Consider the following 17519-nt stretch of genomic DNA (forward strand, 5'->3'; position numbering starts at 1 on the left):
TATTCATGTTGATATGTTCTTTTGTAGCTATTGATGATGCAAAATTAGGCAAAATTATAGAGAATATTATGGACTTAAACGTTAAAAAAAATTATATTGAAGATGTTGATAGTTAAGTTAACAGAAATAATTCAGTTGGCCTCTGAGAAGTGAAGTTGCTCCGGCTGTTTGAGTGTTGCCTTGCTGTTTGTGCGTATGGCCTTCGGGAAGTGAACTTGGCCTTTGAGAAATGGTTATGGACTTAGTTTCTTAGCCCATACTTTTATGGCTGCTAGCATAACTTATTCTATAGTTCATTATTTGCTATTTGTTACATCCTTCACAGTTATTTAACATCATCTATATTCGATTTAATTGCTAGTTGGTAGCCTAATTTTTAAGTGGTTGCTAAAATCAGTTGTTGTTGACATGTTGTTGTGGTTTTTGTACTTGCTAACTTGTTGACATGCTGTTGTTGCTGTTTTGATTGCTGAAAACTAAAAAGGAACAAGCCGAATAGGTAAGGGCATGAATTCTAATTTCTATTGTTGGGGTAAATCATTGTTGTTGTAATGTTATTGTTGACTTCTTGTTCTGATCGTTGTTGTTATTGTGGTTGTTGGAACCTGTTGTTGTTGTTGTTGTTGTGGTTGATGCCTGTTGGGTCGGGTAAATGCAAGTATGCAACCAATTGCTGTGGTTGCTAGAACCGATTCTTGACATCTCGTGGTTGCTGTTGTGTTTACTGGGTTCGGGTAAATGAAAGTATGCAAATACAACTAATTGTTTTGGTTTTGTTCTGGTTGTTGTTGTGGTTACTGGAACTGGTTCTTGTGATTGATGTTGTAGTTGTTGGGTTCGGGTAAATGAAAGTATGCAAATGCAACTAGTTGTTGTGGTTGCTGTTCTGGTTGTTATTGTTGTTGTCTTTATTTTGATGATTTTTTTGAAAGAGCAATGATAAGAAACCACTTAAGTAAAAGTAGAAAGTCTTTTTAGATAAATGCAACTAGGTTGCTTTATGTTCTCTTAGATCAAATTGATATATTATATGATTATAATTGAAGTATTGGACATATATTGCTATCTAAGATAATATAAAATGTCGCCATTGATGGTACTCTCTAAATGTTCTTTACTCATTTTCATTTTATTGAATTTAGTACCTGATGACTAATTTGGAGGCTTAACACGAGCTCTAATTTACATTACATTTACACTGTTTCAGCATTTGGATTTTGGGATTTGCCATTGTTTTTTAGGCTTACAAATATTTACCTGTTTATAATTTTTTTCTTATTTTTGCAGTCTTGCAGATGGATCTCATTTACAGCTCTAAGTTATCCAATATTGACATCAGTTAGAGACTTAGAGGGATGCAATTTAGATTAAATAGAATTTAATTTTATAAAACAATATAAATGTAATTTATAATTTTTATTTGTATGAGAATGTAAATCAGTAGATGTACTATATAAAATATATTATAAGTATTTTGTTAATATTCAAATAAATTAAATTATTCTTAGTATTTTGTTAATGTAATTGCTTATTTACTTATTTGTGTTCATTTTATGATTTATCATTTATATTTTATACTTTACAGATGCTCAAAGCCTCAAATAAATAAAATAATAAATAATTATTTTTGATTGAGTAAATAAATAATTGAGAAATGAGAACAAACAAATAATGAAATAAAAAAATAATTATGATGATGTATTTCAGTTTATTGCATTTTATATTTTAAATTACTTAAGATCTTAAATAAATCTAAAATAAAAAAATAGTAAAATTTGGGAGCAAATCGGATTAGTGAGTCAATTCGGATTGACGTGAATCCGAATCAGCTCGGATTCGGGTTCAAATTTCTCACCGGTTATTATATCCAGATCGGATCAACCAAGAGGGCGGGTAGTTGAGGTTGGACCCGAAACCGACCCCATAAAGCTGCCCTAAAGCTCCCACATCGCAAGTCGAAACCAGTTCGGGTCTATTTGAGCTTCTTAGATCACTTCCAGACATTTATCGCTCGTCGGAGATCGTCACAAGGCCCGCGGGAAGAAATGGAGGAGGGAATATTGGGGGCGATGCTGTGCATGATCCTCGTGTTTGCTGTATTTCCGCTGCTATGGTGGAGGCGCCGCCGGATGTCTTGTTCATCGCACGAGCACGAGGAAGAGCCACAGCAGCAGCGGGTACTCCTCCAAGCTTTCTTCCTCTCCAAGACTATTTTTTGCTATTAGGTTGATTCGTTTATATCGAAATGAATGACGGCAGCAGCTTGCTAACTATGGGTGTCTGTGGTGGAACGTTTATTCTTTGAGATTATAATGGAAAACCGCAGATTTAGACATGTTTATGCCATTATTCTGTTCCAGTATTGTTGATGAATTCCTTATGGCTGAAATCCATGTTTTCGATCGGCGGACAAGGGAACATGGGAAAGTAGTAGCAGTTTTTGTGTTTGAACAGGCTTGTAACTGAGTCCCAATCCCACACCTAACAGTGCGATCGGTTTGTAATTTGCAACGGGGGAGTATAAACAATGTGACCCATGAAATGGTTGCTTATTGATGCTTCCTTTTTGTTTTGTCCGTCCGAAACTGTAAAATCTTGAGGCAGGATTCGTAGCAAATTGTTAGCATCACAGGCTTAGTTTTGATAACTCAATAATCGTAAATTATAAATTAAAATAAAACGAGATATTTTTCAGTACAAAATGAGGGGATCTAGTTTTTCTGGAAACAATTGATAAGTGGGGGTCAGACTTAGGAGCTGTTTGGGTACAAGTAGGATTTATTAAATCTTGTAAATTTGTATTTAGTAAATCTTGGTTGGTTGAATCCATAAAATTATTTGGTATGATAGATGCTAAATATGGTTAAATTCTTGTAACTATTTGACATTGAAGAGGCATATGGGGAGAAGTGTAATTCTCTTAAATCCCACTTCTCCCAAGTTTTACTAAATTCAGGATCTAGCATAAAAGGGGAGGATGATGAGATTTAAAAAGGTAGTAGGATTTTTGTTGCTAAAAAAATCATTTGGTAAGATCTAGCCTAAACGCTGGCTAAATATTGACTAAATCTTGCAACCAAGCAACCTCCTAAAAAGGTATAGTTAGAAGGAATTGAAAATAAGAATTATTATCAAATGCAAGTCTTTATATGCCAAAGAAATGTCCCTTAGGTCAATTAGAATTCTAAGTATAAAGATGTGTGGAGAATGTGTTGAAGCTTCCACCAACAAAGTGAACATCCTATTAACAGAATTCAATTAACCAAACATGATATTTTAAAATGTTTGTCTTTTTCAACTTATTTTCCAAATCTTGTAATATGTATATTGCATTTTTTCTAGGAAAATAATTGATAATCTTGTATGAATGGATTGAAATGTGCAGCATATGTCTGATCTTGCTTGAAGATTGAAATGTGTAGCATATGTCTGATCTTACTTTTTCAACTTATGAATTGATTGTTGCTTGAAAATTGAAATGTGTAGTATATGTCTGATCTTGCTTCGAATTCGATTTCCTAAAAATAGATTCCATTTTTGAATTTCTCATTTTAGAATTTAGAGTTTATAAAAGAAAGATCGAGTATATGATATAAAATTTTAGTGGGTGTAATATAATCACTACTCAATATTATCAGAATATAAAATAACATCTAAGTGTGATAGGCTTAATATCTTTTAGATATTACAGAGAAGAATGGTGATGTTAATCCTATAATTTAGACTTAATGTTTAAACTAGAGAAGTGCCTCAGGAGTAATAGGTGCTGAGAGGACACCATTGAGATTTTAAGACATATTTTATAAACTTGAATTAGGTTTATGATGTTGATATATTAATGTGTTGGATAGTAAAAAGTCATTGATTATGGTTAAGCATGATTAAAATGAGAATGTTAGATGTGTTGTAAAACTAGATGTGGTATATAAAAAATAATCATATTAAGGGAATGGTTAGACTGACATCTATTGAAGGAGTTAATTGAAAATAGATTTAAGTGGTTTGAACATTGTTTGTTCTGTGTTGATACTGATTGTGTTGATCAATCAGGTTGTATTGTTGCCTCGAATCTCAAATCAATTTTTCATGCTTGCTGGAGGGGTGCAGGGGGGTCCCCCCTATAATACAATTTTTTTTCTCCCTTACAAACTCCCTGACGCTGTGTACTCGAGCGCCCCAACATTTTTTTTCTAAGTACCCTGGTGCTGCAAAGTTTGCTGGGAGAAACGATAGAGAGAGGAGTGCCGTGGAGCTTTAGATTATGTGCTGTAGCACTATATGGTGCTGCATCGCCTCGGGTTTGAGCACCGTAGCATTGTCAAACGGATCAGCATTAGAGGTTTGAGTGCTGCAGTGCTCCAAACTAGCGCCACAATTCTTCGAGGCGGATTGAACAATTTTCTTTCTCATTTTTTTCAAGGGTGACGTCCCTTGGTGTTACTAACTTGTATTTTCTTTTGTGTTTTGTGAGTGAGAACAATGAAAGAGAGGAGGGAAGCAAGGAGAGAGTGAGAGAGAAGAGAGATATGTATTTATTTTTCCCAATTTTCATAGTGGATTTCTTGGTGTGGTGTGGCTCCGTAAATTTTTCCATTTTCGGGGTTCTTATGTTAAATTTTGATGTCCTTTTTCGTTGCTTTTTTATTTTTCTTGTTTGTTTCGTTGCAGTGTTTTATGTCCATCCCCAATAGATATATACACCGAAGAATAGAAATGCACCATGACAATAGTGAAAAAAATAGTTTCAAAGGATTCGAAAGAGAAGGGGTACATTTAAGATAACATGGATATAAATTGTTTAAAATAATTTGCGAAGAATAGGTTTAATTCTCATTAGGTCTCAACATGAATATATGGAAAATAAAGATTGATAAAGCCGACCCCCTATGATGCATAGACAAGGACACGGCGACATGGATATGACATGACACGGACACGGGACACGTTAGTTATTGAAAATATAGGACACGAACACGGGTTGGACACGATATTATAGTTTTTATATTTAAAAAATATTGTATAAAAATTAAATAAGTATAATTTAAAAATAATAAGTCACTTAATTAGAATTTGTGCTTAAAATAATTAGTATTAGAATGTTGAGAGTCAGGCGTCGATGACGTTTATCAGTCACCGAGAGAGGAGATGAAAATACCTTCACTGCCAAAAAGAAATGAAAATGAGAATATTCGATGATTGGGTATTAAGTGCGGACGTTGATTTGGTGTTGTGGATAGGAAATAAGAAATTTAGTTTAAATCCCGCCAAATACAAGAAATTATATTTAAAAAATTCATAAAATATTTAAGATATGCGTGTCGGACACGCGTCCAATTTGTATTTAATATTTTTTAATCGGACATGTTTTCGGTGTGTCCGACACGTGTCGGAGGAGTGTCGGACGAGTGTCGTGTCGGACACGGTGTCGGACACTGCACGCCTCTTTGAGGAGAAGTGTCGGTGCATCATAGCCGACCCCAAATAGTGGGATAAGGCAAATGACGATGGCAATGATTTGAAACCCCCTTAACTTGCATGAATCACATTGTTTTTAATAAGATAACAATAAGTCTTTTCTAACTCTCATTGATACATCATCAAGCTTATTTTTGAAGCTTCTCAAGTCCTTGCAAAGTTTGAGTCTTAAACCTAAAGAATGGCATCCTATGATGCACCGACACGACACTTAAAGAGGGTATGCAGTGTCGGACACGGACACGCGTCGGACACGGTATGGACACGTGTTCGACACGGCATTGGAGTGTCGCAATTTAAAAAATTAAAATTAAAATCGGACACGCGTGTCCGGTTATTAAATGAGGTATCGCTAGGTACATGCTCGGTATCGCTTAGTACATGTTCGGCACCGCTCAGTACATGTTCGGTACCGCTCCGTACATGCTCGGTACTGCTCAATATATGCTCGGTACCACTCAATACATGCTCGGTACTGCTCAGTACATGCTCGGTATTGCTCAATATATGCTCGGTACCGCTTGGTACATGCTCGGTACCGCTAGGTACATGCTCATTTACTGCTAGGTATATGCTCGGTACCACTCGGTATCTTCCCATACAAACAACTTACGAACTTTAAAAACAAGCAAAACTTTAAAATTACTCTTACGATAAAATTTTGTTCCGGGGGCGCTGCCCCGGAAACCCCCGCAGGGGGCAGCGCCCCCTTGGATCCCGCAACCTGACCGAGCAGGTCGAACCCCGCCAGGGGGCAGCGCCCCCTTTGACCCCTGGCAGACTAGTATATTGTTGTATTCATTTTTTTTTTTTTTATTCATGTTGTCTTATTATTGTGATATTTTTATTTCACTTCATATCAATTTAATTTGATGTATTCATATGTTGCTGCATCTTCAAATAATTATTGGTGCATCCATTTTTAAAAGCAAATGATAAAGAAAATGGGTAATTAATAATTGTCGCTATAAGTATCAGAGTTCAAGCAATATTTATTTTTGAATCAGCACAGGAAGATAGTGCTACATCAGCACCTATTTATTTTTATGAATTTACCCTCTTTTCCGCTAATTCCATTTTCTTAAAAGCCATGCTAAGCGCTTCTCTCGCTTTGTCTCTAATTTTGTTTTCTATCTCATGATTCCTTTGTAATATTTTTATTTTTTACATTTTTTGTTTTTTCTATTGATTTTTCCTGTTTAGTTTTCGTCAGCATGCCTTCTTTATAATGTACATTAGACTTGCTGCTCTTAATTCTATACCTGTCTTTTTTTTGGTTTTTTAGATCAGGAAGATTTTTGACTGATTGCGCATAATATGCTTTAAGAGAGTTATCTTGCTCATATTACTGTAACTAACCTTCAGGCAGTTGTTATTTGCAGGTGGAGAGAGTGGTTCAACACTCTGGAACTCGTCGCATGCGCAGGAGGCCAACTGCTGTTAATTCTTTTGTTCCCTCAACAAGTGGTCAAGGTTCACTTTACATCATCCTCTGCATCTTTTTTTAGTTTTCGTGTGTGAACTGAAAGGTGATAATTTGTCTATGCTAATGACATCGCTTTCTCGTATTTTGATGAATTATTTAAATCTTTTCTCATATCTCATGATATAATAAGCAAAATGCTATATTGTCATATAAAAAAAACTCTCAGTATTTCAGTTGTGTAGCCTCATCATCATTATCATTATTCTTAACTCGGTATTATCTATCCTAATTTTTTATTGTTTCTTATTGATTGTTGTTTAAGGTGTTTAAAACTTATTATTCACGAGTGATTTTGAATAGGGTTGCAAATGAACCGAGCGTTCGACGAGCTACTCATGGCTCGGCTCGATAAGAGCTCATTTATGTTCGTTTGATAAGGTAACCGAACAAGCTTGGACAAGTTTGACAATACTCGATAGTTAAATAAACAAACTTGAACAACCTAGCTTTCGGCTTGTTTATGTTCACGAACAACATCGTTTAGAGCTCGTGAATATGCTCGTTAAGAAGCTCGATTATGCCCTATATAATAAAAAATAAATATTATATGTTATTTGAGTAATAAGATAATTAAGTTTAACGTTATTTAACTTATTTTAAATTACTGTTTAAAAGATATTTAACATTATTTAACTATTATAAGTTATAAACTAACATTATTTAACTTATAAGATATTTATATATATTTTAAATTACACGATATTTAAATTAATAAACTACTATTTTTTTTAAATTTTTAACTCCAACCTCTCTCCCTCTCCTAGTTTTGCATTTTTAACTCCCGCCCACCTGCCTCTCTTTCCTTCGTGGCCACATGAAAACTAAAAAAGAAAAAAAAGGTGGTTTAGTCCCACACTGCGAAATAAAAGAAGCTTTTGCACTATATATTGAGCTATAGTCCAATGTCGTTGACGTGAGGCGAGCTGGGCTCGGTAGGCGGGGTGGGCTTGGTTTGATTTAAAAAGAATAAAAAATAAAATTTAGGTTTGCATGGTTTGGTTCAGTTTGATTAACGAATGGCTCAATTAGAGGCTTTTTAAGCTTCTAGTTAAATGAGCCCAAACTCGTTCACGAGCTGAACTTGAACAGCTCATTTTTAAACGAGCTCGAGTTCGAAGAGCTGTTGGAGAAGTTCGGCAAGCTTTGAACCAAGCTTGAACACGTTTTTGACAAATGAGCTCGAACTCGAACATGCCTAAGCTTGGCTCGGTTTGGTTCGTTTGGAGCCCTAATTTTGAACATTTTCTATCAATGCAATCTTAGATCTATTCTCTTTCCTTCATAATCCTCTAATATTAATTTTATCAAGTAGTATAATACACTTTGTTGCGCATATTCAAACCAACTAAATTTGACTTCAGATGGTAGACACGTTATCCTGGATGCTGCTCTAGCATTTTCTCTAATATAATCATGCTTCAGTTTATCTTTTTTAGTTTTGCTGCATATATATATCTTAACATTCTCATTTTTGTCATGCACAACTTAAATATAAATCACTTTCTTACCATTTAATATTTAGACTCACACATCATTGCAACATAATTGTAGTTTTATAAATTTTTTCTTTAAATCTACATAATATCCTCTTATCACACAAAAATTCCAAAATATTTTTCGATTCTAACCATCCAACCTTAATTCCAATAGTTATATCCTTACATATATTTTTATTTTTCTGTCTAATAGATCTAAGATATTTTAACTTATCACACTTATGTTTCACTTTATTTTCTAATAATATTAGGTGATTGTTGTTAATGTGATGCCATTAAAAAACATTTATTGAGAGGTTTGATGGAGAAATATAGAGAGAAAAATGAAGATCTTCATATGATATTTATTGATTTAGTGATGCGGACATCGGCACGAAGATCTGGCGCATCTATCACATTCGTTATTTTTTCATTTTCTCCTTGTCGACATCACCATCTCCTCCTTCCACCGCCACCGGTCCCTTCCTCCTTCCCATTGAACCGCCAGTTTTAACAACCCCTCCATCACCCCAACCGAGAACCCCCACCTTTGCTCCAATTATTAATTGCCTTTCCTAAATTGGAGGGATTAAGTTAACGAAGGATTTGAATTCAAAATTCAAATTTGAATTCAAATTTATTTATTGCTTAATTCATTCTTAATAATTAGGCATTTAATGATGTCATTAATTCTGAAATAAAATCTCAGAATTTTGAATTCAAAAATCCAGCCGGCCTCCCTTAATTCTTCCCTTGTAATCAATTAGTTTCCAATTAGGGAAGAGCTCTTCATTAATGCAAATTTGAATTCCAAAATTTGAATTCGAATTAGCATTATTCACACCATTAATCTCTCTCCCCTCTCTCCCTAAACCCGCCGACCCCCTCTTTGGGCTCCCTCCTTTACTCCCCCATTCATGACATTAATTTCTTTGATTTGAATTTTAAAATTCAAATCAATTCCCTCCTAATTTAATCAAAATTAAAATTAAAATTCAGATTGTGATTAAATTCTTAATTGATTCCATAATCTAAGGAGGTTTAATTTCAGGAATTAAATTCCCTTTAGCCGAATCTCCCAAATTCCCCAATGCCTGTAGTTATTTCTTAAATCAAATCATTGATTTAGGAAATCAATTCCCCATATCTCTCTCCAATTCACGAAATCCTCCTGGCTCTCCATAAGTGCAGATTTACCCTTTAAAAAGATTTCCAAAAGCTGAATCTGCTGGCCGAATTTTTCAAGACCATCACGTGGGAATTCCTCCACTAGAAGCTCTCCAAATTCATAGAATATCAAGCCCTCTTCCTACCAAAGCTGTAGCGAATTTCTGAAAGAAATCTGAATATGTTTCAGATTTTCTAGAAGGAATTATTTCAGGTTTTTCGGGAGGGCGCTTGGAGTTTGTTCTTGCCACTACTTCCCTACCCGTTCTACATCATTTAGAGAAAGCAAATGATAATTCCTAGAGAAGTGCTATGGAGAGTTCTAAAAAAGAAAGGGACTAATAATACTTAAATTCAAGTCATTAGGGAAATGTATGCTAGAGCTATTACTTCTGTTCAAACACAAGGTGGTTTAACCAAGTATTTTTCAATTTCAGTTGGATTGCATCAAGGACCAGACTTAAGCCCATAACTTTTTAACTTTAGTCATGGATGTTCTTCCTAGAGATTTGCTAGAGGATGTTCCCTGGTGTATGCTTTTTGCTGACAATATTCTTCTTGTTAATAAGACTAAAGAGGGAGTTGAAGGCAAACTTAAATTATAGAGGTCAACCTTAGAGTCTAAAGGTTTTCGTTTGAGTAGATATAAAACCGAATACATTGAGAGCACTCTAATTTCTTTGAAGTAACGGTGCTGGAGGTGCGACTAGGCCAATTAAGGCTAGGAACGCATCGCAGGCATAAGGGACGAGGTAGGCGGTGCACACTGTGAGGTGGATCGACCGACCGACCCAACCTAAGGTCCAACTACGGGCTTTTTAATTGCAACAATTTATCTTCATTCTACTCTATCTTCTAAGTTTTTCTTCCATTATTCTGGTTTTCATTGATTTCAGTAGATGTCTCACTAATTAGAATTATATCATTTGCAAAAAACATACACTAATGCATATTGCTTTAAATGTCCTTTGTAAACATCTTCATAACTAATATAGAAAATATATATACTAAATATTGATCCTTAATGTAAGCATAAGGCCATTGAACTTTTGAGTCACTCAACAGCTTTTTCTAATAGTCAATATTTTATCATACAGATCTTTATTAATAAAAAAATATATTTAATATGTAACTTTCTGTCTTCTTCACAACAAATCAATTCTTGTGCATTCTCGATGTCAGAATCCTATGAACTTCCTTTATTTGTGATATATACTTCTTTATTGATTATTTTAACATAAAAATGGCTTTCATAGTTAATCTTCTCTGCATTAAAACAAATTGGTTAATTGAAATTGATGTAATTTTTCTATGCGTATATTACATTACTTAAATCCCATTTTTTTTTCCACAGATAAAACATTATAGTCTTACATTACTTAAATCCCATTGTTTCATTATATGACTCATAAATTTAATTTCCTTATAGCACAATCTTGAACATTGCTTTTTTTCTTAAATATTGGTACTAAAATTCATCTTCTCCAATAATTTAGCATACTCATATTCTTCAAAATTCTATTAAAAAGATTTATTAATCAAATCACCACAATAGCTCTTAGAATTCTCCAAATCTAAATAGCTATCTCATCTTGACTTAAAGTCTTATATTTATGCATCTGTTTTTGAGCTAACTCTAACTTGCATTTTTTGATCAATTTATATATTATTATATTTAACTATGTTGCCAATATTCTCTTCCAAAATAATTTCTTAAATTTAAATAAAAGAAAATATGAACACAAAGGAAATGTTGTCATGCCTTTGTCTCAAAGAACCATTCAAGTTTTCTTATCAGAATTTAATGTGCTTTGCTTTATTGGTTAATGTTGTACACGACAACGATTATGAGGATTTAAGCCCCCTTAGCAGAGCATTACCTTTCATACTAGATCTATTTTTATAAGTTTTAGAAGGTGTGCTTGCAATTCGATATTGAATTGATTTTCTATAGAAAGAATTAATAATTTAATTATTGCAGTTGCTAGAGTTAAAATCATCCCAACACATCCAATTTAGAAATTACTTTCTTAATGTTAATATCAAAAAATAATTCCTAAATACTAAAATTATCGATTAGAGGGATCCCTCATTCATAGGGACTTTATTTTTCAATTTCATATTTCCTTTTTTTTGTATATATTTTTTTTTCTATTTCTATGTACAATTTATATAAAATCACATGTTACTTGTAATTAGAATTAAGTGAGATCAAAACAATTTTTTTAGATTTTCTCATATGGCATTAAGGCATTAGGATTTTTTATGTCTTACTCCTTGATCTTCATCATCATTACCTATTGGGTCTCAGTTAATCGACTAATGCATTTTTTTTTTTAATTTCTGTCCGGTCATGTTGTGAATATTTGTCTATCAATTTTGGCTTGTCGGTTTTTGCTTGTCGACCTCTCCTCTATATCAACCTCAACGCGTTGACCTTTGCTCGTCTATATTTACTCATCTTTGAGCTCTACTCATTGATCTATGCTTGCCATCTCTCTCATCATCAATATTTTGCATTTGTTGGCATGGTTCATCTTTTTTGCATATTCTCTTCTTCAGTTTCCGAGCAGTTACGGCTCATGATTCCCCAGCAGGAGTTGTATCTATCTTGTTGTCATGATCTCATGTTTAAGAGATAAATATGTCAAAATGGTCCAAAGACTATTTATGTGGAGCCATTTTAGTCCTAGACTATTCAATGTGTCTAATTTAGTCTATTGACTGTTCAAATATGTTTCAAGATACCCCACCAGAGGGATTTTTTTTTTCGATTATACTTGAAGAGTCAATGGATTATTTTGAAAAAAATTATATTCTAAGATTAAAAAATAACCCCTATAAAATGGTACATGGTGTCTCCTCTAAAAACCTTTGAACAAATAAGGCCTTATTTATCATCTAGATATACTTAAAATATTAGGTTTTATGTAGACTAAATGGAAGAGAACTACTTAATGTGATCTTATTTATTTCAAGTTTTTCTTAAAGGGAAAGGGAAACTAAATCACCTGCTAGGTGTTGATTTAAAGCTAGGAGATCTAGGATTTGATGCTTATGGTGAGAATTTAGTCTATTGACTGTTCAAATATGTTTCAAGATACCCCACCAGAGGGATTTTTTTTTTCGATTATACTTGAAGAGTCAATGGATTATTTTGAAAAAAATTATATTCTAAGATTAAAAAATAACCCTATAAAATGGTACATGGTCTCCTCTAAAAACCTTTGAACAAATAAGGCCTTATTTATCATCTAGATATACTTAAAATATTAGGTTTTATGTAGACTAAATGGAAGAGAACTACTTAATGTGATCTTATTTATTTCAAGTTTTTCTTAAAGGGAAAGGGAAACTAAATCACCTGCTAGGTGTTGATTTAAAGCTAGGAGATCTAGGATTTGATGCTTATGGTGAGAATGATTCCATGATAAGATAATGACTGGAATTCAATGACTCTAGAAATCAATTGTACATGATATTTGGGATTCTATGCGGCAAACATACTCGAAAGCTAATAATACATCTCAAATATATGAGATTGAAGTAAACGTTTCCACTAAAAAAATAAGATAATCTATCACATAGTATGCCAAACTCTTGAAGAGTATGTGGCAAGAACTGGACCATTAGCGGGCCATCAAATAGTGTGATGACTTTCTTGCAGGCTTTAATGTACAACATGGTCTAGTTTGAATTTAGATTTTGGGAAAAGATGAGGTGCTATCTTTAGATGAGACTATCTATATCAGTCGAGCATAGGATAGCAGGTATTAGAATTAAAGCAGTTCAGCAAAGTTCATTATGGGAATGAGTCCTTATGGCAGTAATTCCAATTAATTTTTGGATCTTGAAATTATTGATTAGAGAATCACTCATTGACTTTATTTTTTTGATTTAATGTTTCCTTTCACCATATACAACTCATATAAAATGCTGTTGCTTGTAATTATAATCAACTAAAATCAATACTATCTTAGATTTTATCACATAAAAGTACCAGCTTATAGCCAGATGCATGAATTTAGGTTTTGTTTGGGACGGCTTTCTCACTGCTTCTTAAAACAACTTTCTAGTACAAAAGTTTTAATTTTTGTACTTGAAAGTTGCTTTAAGAAGCAGGAAGAAAGCCGTCTCAAATGAAGCCTTAGCCAAAGGCCCATTTTACTGACATTTTAAATCAATTTGGTTGGGTGGGAAGAATTTAGGTTGAAGTGGTATAAACTCCACTTAATTTGCTTGCAGTATTCATGATGAAACTTATTATTTTTCATAGATACTTGATCTATATTTTAATATTAGAGTTAATGTTATTAGCAGAGCCTCTCTCTGAAAGTGATGAGGAGGAGGTTCCTGAGGATGACAATCATGTTGCTAAAGCTTCTACGAGAAAAGAGAAGAAAAGACAAGAGCGTGAAGCACAAAGACAGGTAATCACCTTTAAAATTTTCCTTTCTGGTGGTTAATTTTTTTTCATAAATAAGAATTTTGTAACATCACATCTCTTTGTAAGGCTGAGGATGCTGCACGTGAATCTAGAAAAATAAAGCAAGACCGCTATGAAGAGCTGCGGAGAAGGAAGGATGAGGATCGTGAAGCAAAAGAGCGTGCTATGGTTGGTTCCTGCATTACTTGCATGCATTAATCAGACCACGAAACTCTAGCCTAGTTAATTTCGTATACTTATACATTTTGTAAGCTGATTTAGGAAGAAGAAGCTCTAGCTCGGAGAGCCAAGGAGGAGGAAACTGCTGCTTTGGAATTTGACAAATGGAAAGGGGAATTTTCTGTTGATGCAGAAGGTACCACAGCAAGTGAAAATCAAGAGGAAACTCAGGGTTTACTCAACAACTTTGTCGAATACATCCAGGTGGTCTGACTTTCCTAATTCCTAGTTTTTCCTATTGAACCCTCTTATACGTTTTTTCGTTTCTCTGATAATATTAGTTAGAAAACATGAAATGTTCGCATCAAGCTTTTGTAGACTCTATTTTCTTTAATATTCACATTTCTTTCATATTTTTTTCCGTCTTTTTGTTAGTGCTTAATTTTCTAATGCTAAACATGCATAGTATAATCTTTCATACTCTCTCTTTGTCATGGCGGATGCATGGTGGAGGCACACACTAAAGGCTTGTACTTCCACTGGCTTGACCTGATAGATCTACCCGCCAGCGCTGAATCACATTTTATTAGTCTCAGGAGGCTTCATTGTCATTAAAAATTGAATATTATGCTGTCTTCTTTGAGAATAGCAGCTGGGAAACAAGAAGGATTTCTCCTCTCTTCTTGTAGCTTTAAAAATATTTAATTAGAGAGCTTATGCGGATATATCCAAAAGGAAAATAAAGATTCATTTGGAATGGCTTATACTGTTAAAAATTATTTTATCAACCAAAATTTCAAACATGCTTTCTTAAAGCAACTTTTTTGAGGAAAATTTGTGGAAAAGTTGTCATCCAAATGGACATACACTTTTTATTAGCTTCTTTTCCTACAGCAAAAAAAGTTAAAAAGCTAACCCAAACGAAGGCTAAAATAACTTGCATATCATAAACATGTTTTATATGAACAGTACAGTATATCTCTAGGTAAATCTAGGAAAATAGTGAATAGAGAATATGCAATATTGATGGAGAAAGTGCAATAAACATCTAGATCCACACCCTCTTGGCCTTGTATTGTATTCTCCGAAGGTTTTGTGAACAACAAACTCACAAAGACACAAAGCAAATACTTGTTTTATTACTTTAAATGTTTTATTTCATTAACCACTAATTAGTAAAACTTTTGTACAACCAATATAAATTCATTTCTTTTAAAATACATTGCTCTCAAATACAAAGAAAACTCCCCGAGTGACTATTACATGAGTAATAATAATATAATATTTATATTCTACAGTGATCTATAAAATGTGTAGAAACCCAATAGGATGCCCATGTGTGCAAATGTGTATATGTGCTTAGTAGGTAGGTTGCAAGAGTGCAAACTGCACGGTCTACCTAATCCACAAGGATTAAACTTAGCTTTGTTAATTTAGGAAAATTAGATGGCAAGAACCCTCGGCATTCAATTCATTTGGCTTGGGATTGGTTTTGAGGAAATGTGAGGAGAATTTGAGAGTGAATGTCCCAATATCTTTTGCCATTTCAAACTGACATCCCTTTTGATGTTAGTTAAATATGATTATTATGGTTTAGGAAATTGAAAATCTAGTGAGATTTTTAGGAATTTGAATGCTAGAGAGAATCATGTTAAATTGGGTGTGAGTGTGAGTTGATCAATCCAATATAAAGTGATTCTCCAAGAAAGGAAATAAGCTTTGGTAATAAGCAACCAAAACATACCACTACATTTATTACAATAGATTTTAATGTTTCCTTTTGAGCCAACATCATGCAACCTATGAAGAAGGTAGACAAAGACTACCACATAGAGGTGGAGCTCATTGTTTAGATGAGCTCAAAGGGTAGCGCCCAAATGGTGCTAGGGAAATCAGTTACTGTCTATCCAAACCAAATGTGATCTAGCTTGTTGGACCAAAGAGGTATCTCTTGGCTTTTAGTACAATAGTGAAGTTGACAAGGTTTATCACTAAAAAATCTAAGGTTGTTGTCAGGAAGCTAACGGGTGGAGTCAAAGTCAGTATATCCACGAGTAGTGAGTTTGGGTTCGATGAGCTGTGGCAATGCTAAGCGATGATTTGTCTGGAGGAGCCAATGGACCAGTCTAGGTTGAAAAGGTCTTCTTGTGATGAGACTGTGTATGCCTTCTTGCAAAAGATGATAAATCATTGCGGTGTGGGACAATAAGATGTCTCTTGACACTGGATAATTCACAATCTTGCTAGAAACAGAAGATTCTCACCAATTCTATGGTAGCAGGCATGATGACAGAGCGATGGATGTGAGGTAACAATAAGGATGCATGGTTCTTGTTAGATGAGATCTCGAAGTCTCATAAATGAACATTGAGGTCTATCTCCAAACTTGCAAGAACATAATGTTTTCCTAAGAGATGTTTTACTCTTCCACACTCCCTTGGGAGGGCAAGGTTGGGAGAATGAGCATGAGATAAAAAGTGGGGAGAGAGAAAACGTGTCTTTTTTATGACTGTTGGATCTGAACGCATAAGGGCTGGCCTTATGTAGAATTGAGAAGCTATAGTGGACTCCAACTTGGCTCAACGATGATCCTCATTTGGATGTGCATGTGGATCGATGATGAAAACTCGGGGTGCAGACTGTAGATATTAACAAGCTTGTAGGAGTGCATGATGAAGAGGATGATGAACATCGACAAATTGATGTAGGCGGCTAAAAATAACAATGACATCAATCTCACAAAATGGAGCTGATGTGGAGAGAAGATGTGTAAAGAAAGAAAGAGAGGTGGAGATGTAAAGATAGGGACAAGCCGGGGAGGGGCGGAGGGCTTGGTGGTAGTCTATGCTAGGCTTGAGACGATGGCTCGGGAGAGAACACAACAGATATACTGATATAGCATGAGAGAAAGGGGACAGACCCTTTCAAGAGATTGGGAGTAAGAGGAAGTATGGGATAGGGTCATGATGCGAGGGTGGCATGAGCTGATGGGATAGTACAGGTAATGAATTACTATTATTATTATTATTATTTGGTTGTAGTCTATGCTAGGCTTGAGTCGATGGCTCGGGAGAGAACACAACAGATATACTGATATAGCATGAGAGAAAGGGGACAGACCCTTTCAAGAGATTGGGAGTAAGAGGAAGTATGGGATAGGGTCATGATGCGAGGGTGGCATGAGCTGATGGGATAGTACAGGTAATGAATTACTATTATTATTATTATTATTATTATTATTTTTGTTCTATAGTTGCTATATTATATTTACTTTTAAACTTTTTCTCATATATATATATATATATATATA

At 34.3% G+C, this 17519-nt stretch overlaps 1 protein-coding gene across 1 annotated transcript in view; it reads left to right on the plus strand.

Annotated features, from left to right (window-relative positions):
- Positions 1–1946: 1946 nt before the first annotated feature.
- The window catches only part of LOC110106547 (DDRGK domain-containing protein 1), a 25721-nt gene continuing 10148 nt past the window's right edge, over positions 1947–17519 (plus strand). Inside the window, exons 1-5 of the mRNA XM_020836480.2 lie at positions 1947–2177; positions 6858–6948; positions 13924–14033; positions 14117–14218; positions 14312–14473. Of these exons, the coding sequence (XP_020692139.1) occupies positions 2046–2177; positions 6858–6948; positions 13924–14033; positions 14117–14218; positions 14312–14473 (597 nt within the window). The 5' untranslated portion in view covers positions 1947–2045. The remainder of the gene's footprint in view (positions 2178–6857; positions 6949–13923; positions 14034–14116; positions 14219–14311; positions 14474–17519) is intronic.

The sequence above is a fragment of the Dendrobium catenatum genome, unplaced genomic scaffold (genome assembly GCF_001605985.2).
Source record: "Dendrobium catenatum unplaced genomic scaffold, ASM160598v2 fragScaff_scaffold_362, whole genome shotgun sequence".
Classification (NCBI taxonomy): Eukaryota; Viridiplantae; Streptophyta; class Magnoliopsida; order Asparagales; family Orchidaceae; genus Dendrobium; species Dendrobium catenatum.